General features: G+C 39.8%; 1 protein-coding gene across 1 annotated transcript in view; it reads left to right on the plus strand.

The window, feature by feature from the left end:
- The first annotated feature begins 639 nt into the window (after positions 1 to 639).
- Positions 640 to 1,059, plus strand: part of LOC107104536 (myosin-10-like) — a 68,814-nt gene continuing 68,394 nt past the window's right edge. Inside the window, exons 1-2 of the mRNA XM_015404548.1 lie at positions 640 to 798; positions 1,025 to 1,054. Of these exons, the coding sequence (XP_015260034.1) occupies positions 640 to 798; positions 1,025 to 1,054 (189 nt within the window). The remainder of the gene's footprint in view (positions 799 to 1,024; positions 1,055 to 1,059) is intronic.

A 1,059-nucleotide genomic window follows, 5' to 3' on the forward strand; every position in this document is an offset into this window, starting at 1 on the left:
ATCCTAACTTTTTGTCTTTTTTTACAACACTACTCTTGTCCTGATTATGGGAAGTAGGGGTATGGAAAAAAAAGAATAAAAAAACAGTTTTGGTTGATGTTGATCAGTAAATCTGATATTGGTGAGATTTACTGATCAACATCATTGCAGCTACTGTTTAAACGCTAACTATTAGCCTCACAAATGAAGAGGAGTTCAGTATTTCCTGTTTACGGAGCATAAACATCGGCCTTTGACCAAAGTCAAGGACTAAACACCTCTCACACTTCCATTATGGCCCGAGTGAAAGCAAAACAATATCTAGCACATAGTTGGCCTATGCAAATGTGCACTGTCTGTAAAACCTCGGATACGCTTTAAGCCTGAGCTGCTGTGCCAAAGATTTGGGATTTCAAGGCCTTGGGAACATTTTGGAGGATTTTTGCTAAGCCAGTGTATCTATGTGGCAAAGGAGGAAGAAGAATGCCAGAAGCCACAGCTGCAAAACGTAGAAAATATACAGCAGAAAAAGACAGAGATGATAGCTGACATCTGTTTTTCGGGGAGGCAAATATCTTTAAGGTGGAGCTATATACCCGAAAAATATGCAAAAAACAATAAGAAAAAACTGCAATGATTATCTGATGGTACCTTATTAATATGGCTTCATTTGGGAAGGCCTGTTTCTCTATTGATTGTCTTCCTTTGCCTTGCAGGGGCGAGTCAGGAGCTGGTAAGACGGAAAACACCAAGAAGGTCATCCAGTACCTCGCACATGTTGCTTCCTCCCACAAAGGAAGAAGAGACCACAACATTCCTGTGAGTCCTGCAGCAGAGCCACCAAATATCCCTGACTTTACGCTCTGCAGTAACCAATGATTCAGTCCTCTAACTGTCTGGGTCTCTGCAGACAGATGAGATAAGTTTTGGTAACATGACAAAAAATATGCAGCTGTATTACTCAATTATTCATCGCTTTATATGCCAAGACTTTGTATAATTCTTTAACAATTTATATGTTTTTTTTTTTATTTATAACCAACAGCCTGAATCCCCCAAACCAGTGAAGCTACAGGCAAG

The sequence above is a fragment of the Cyprinodon variegatus genome, unplaced genomic scaffold (assembly GCF_000732505.1).
Source record: "Cyprinodon variegatus isolate N-32 unplaced genomic scaffold, C_variegatus-1.0 Scaffold1782, whole genome shotgun sequence".
Lineage (NCBI taxonomy): Eukaryota > Metazoa > Chordata > Actinopteri > Cyprinodontiformes > Cyprinodontidae > Cyprinodon > Cyprinodon variegatus.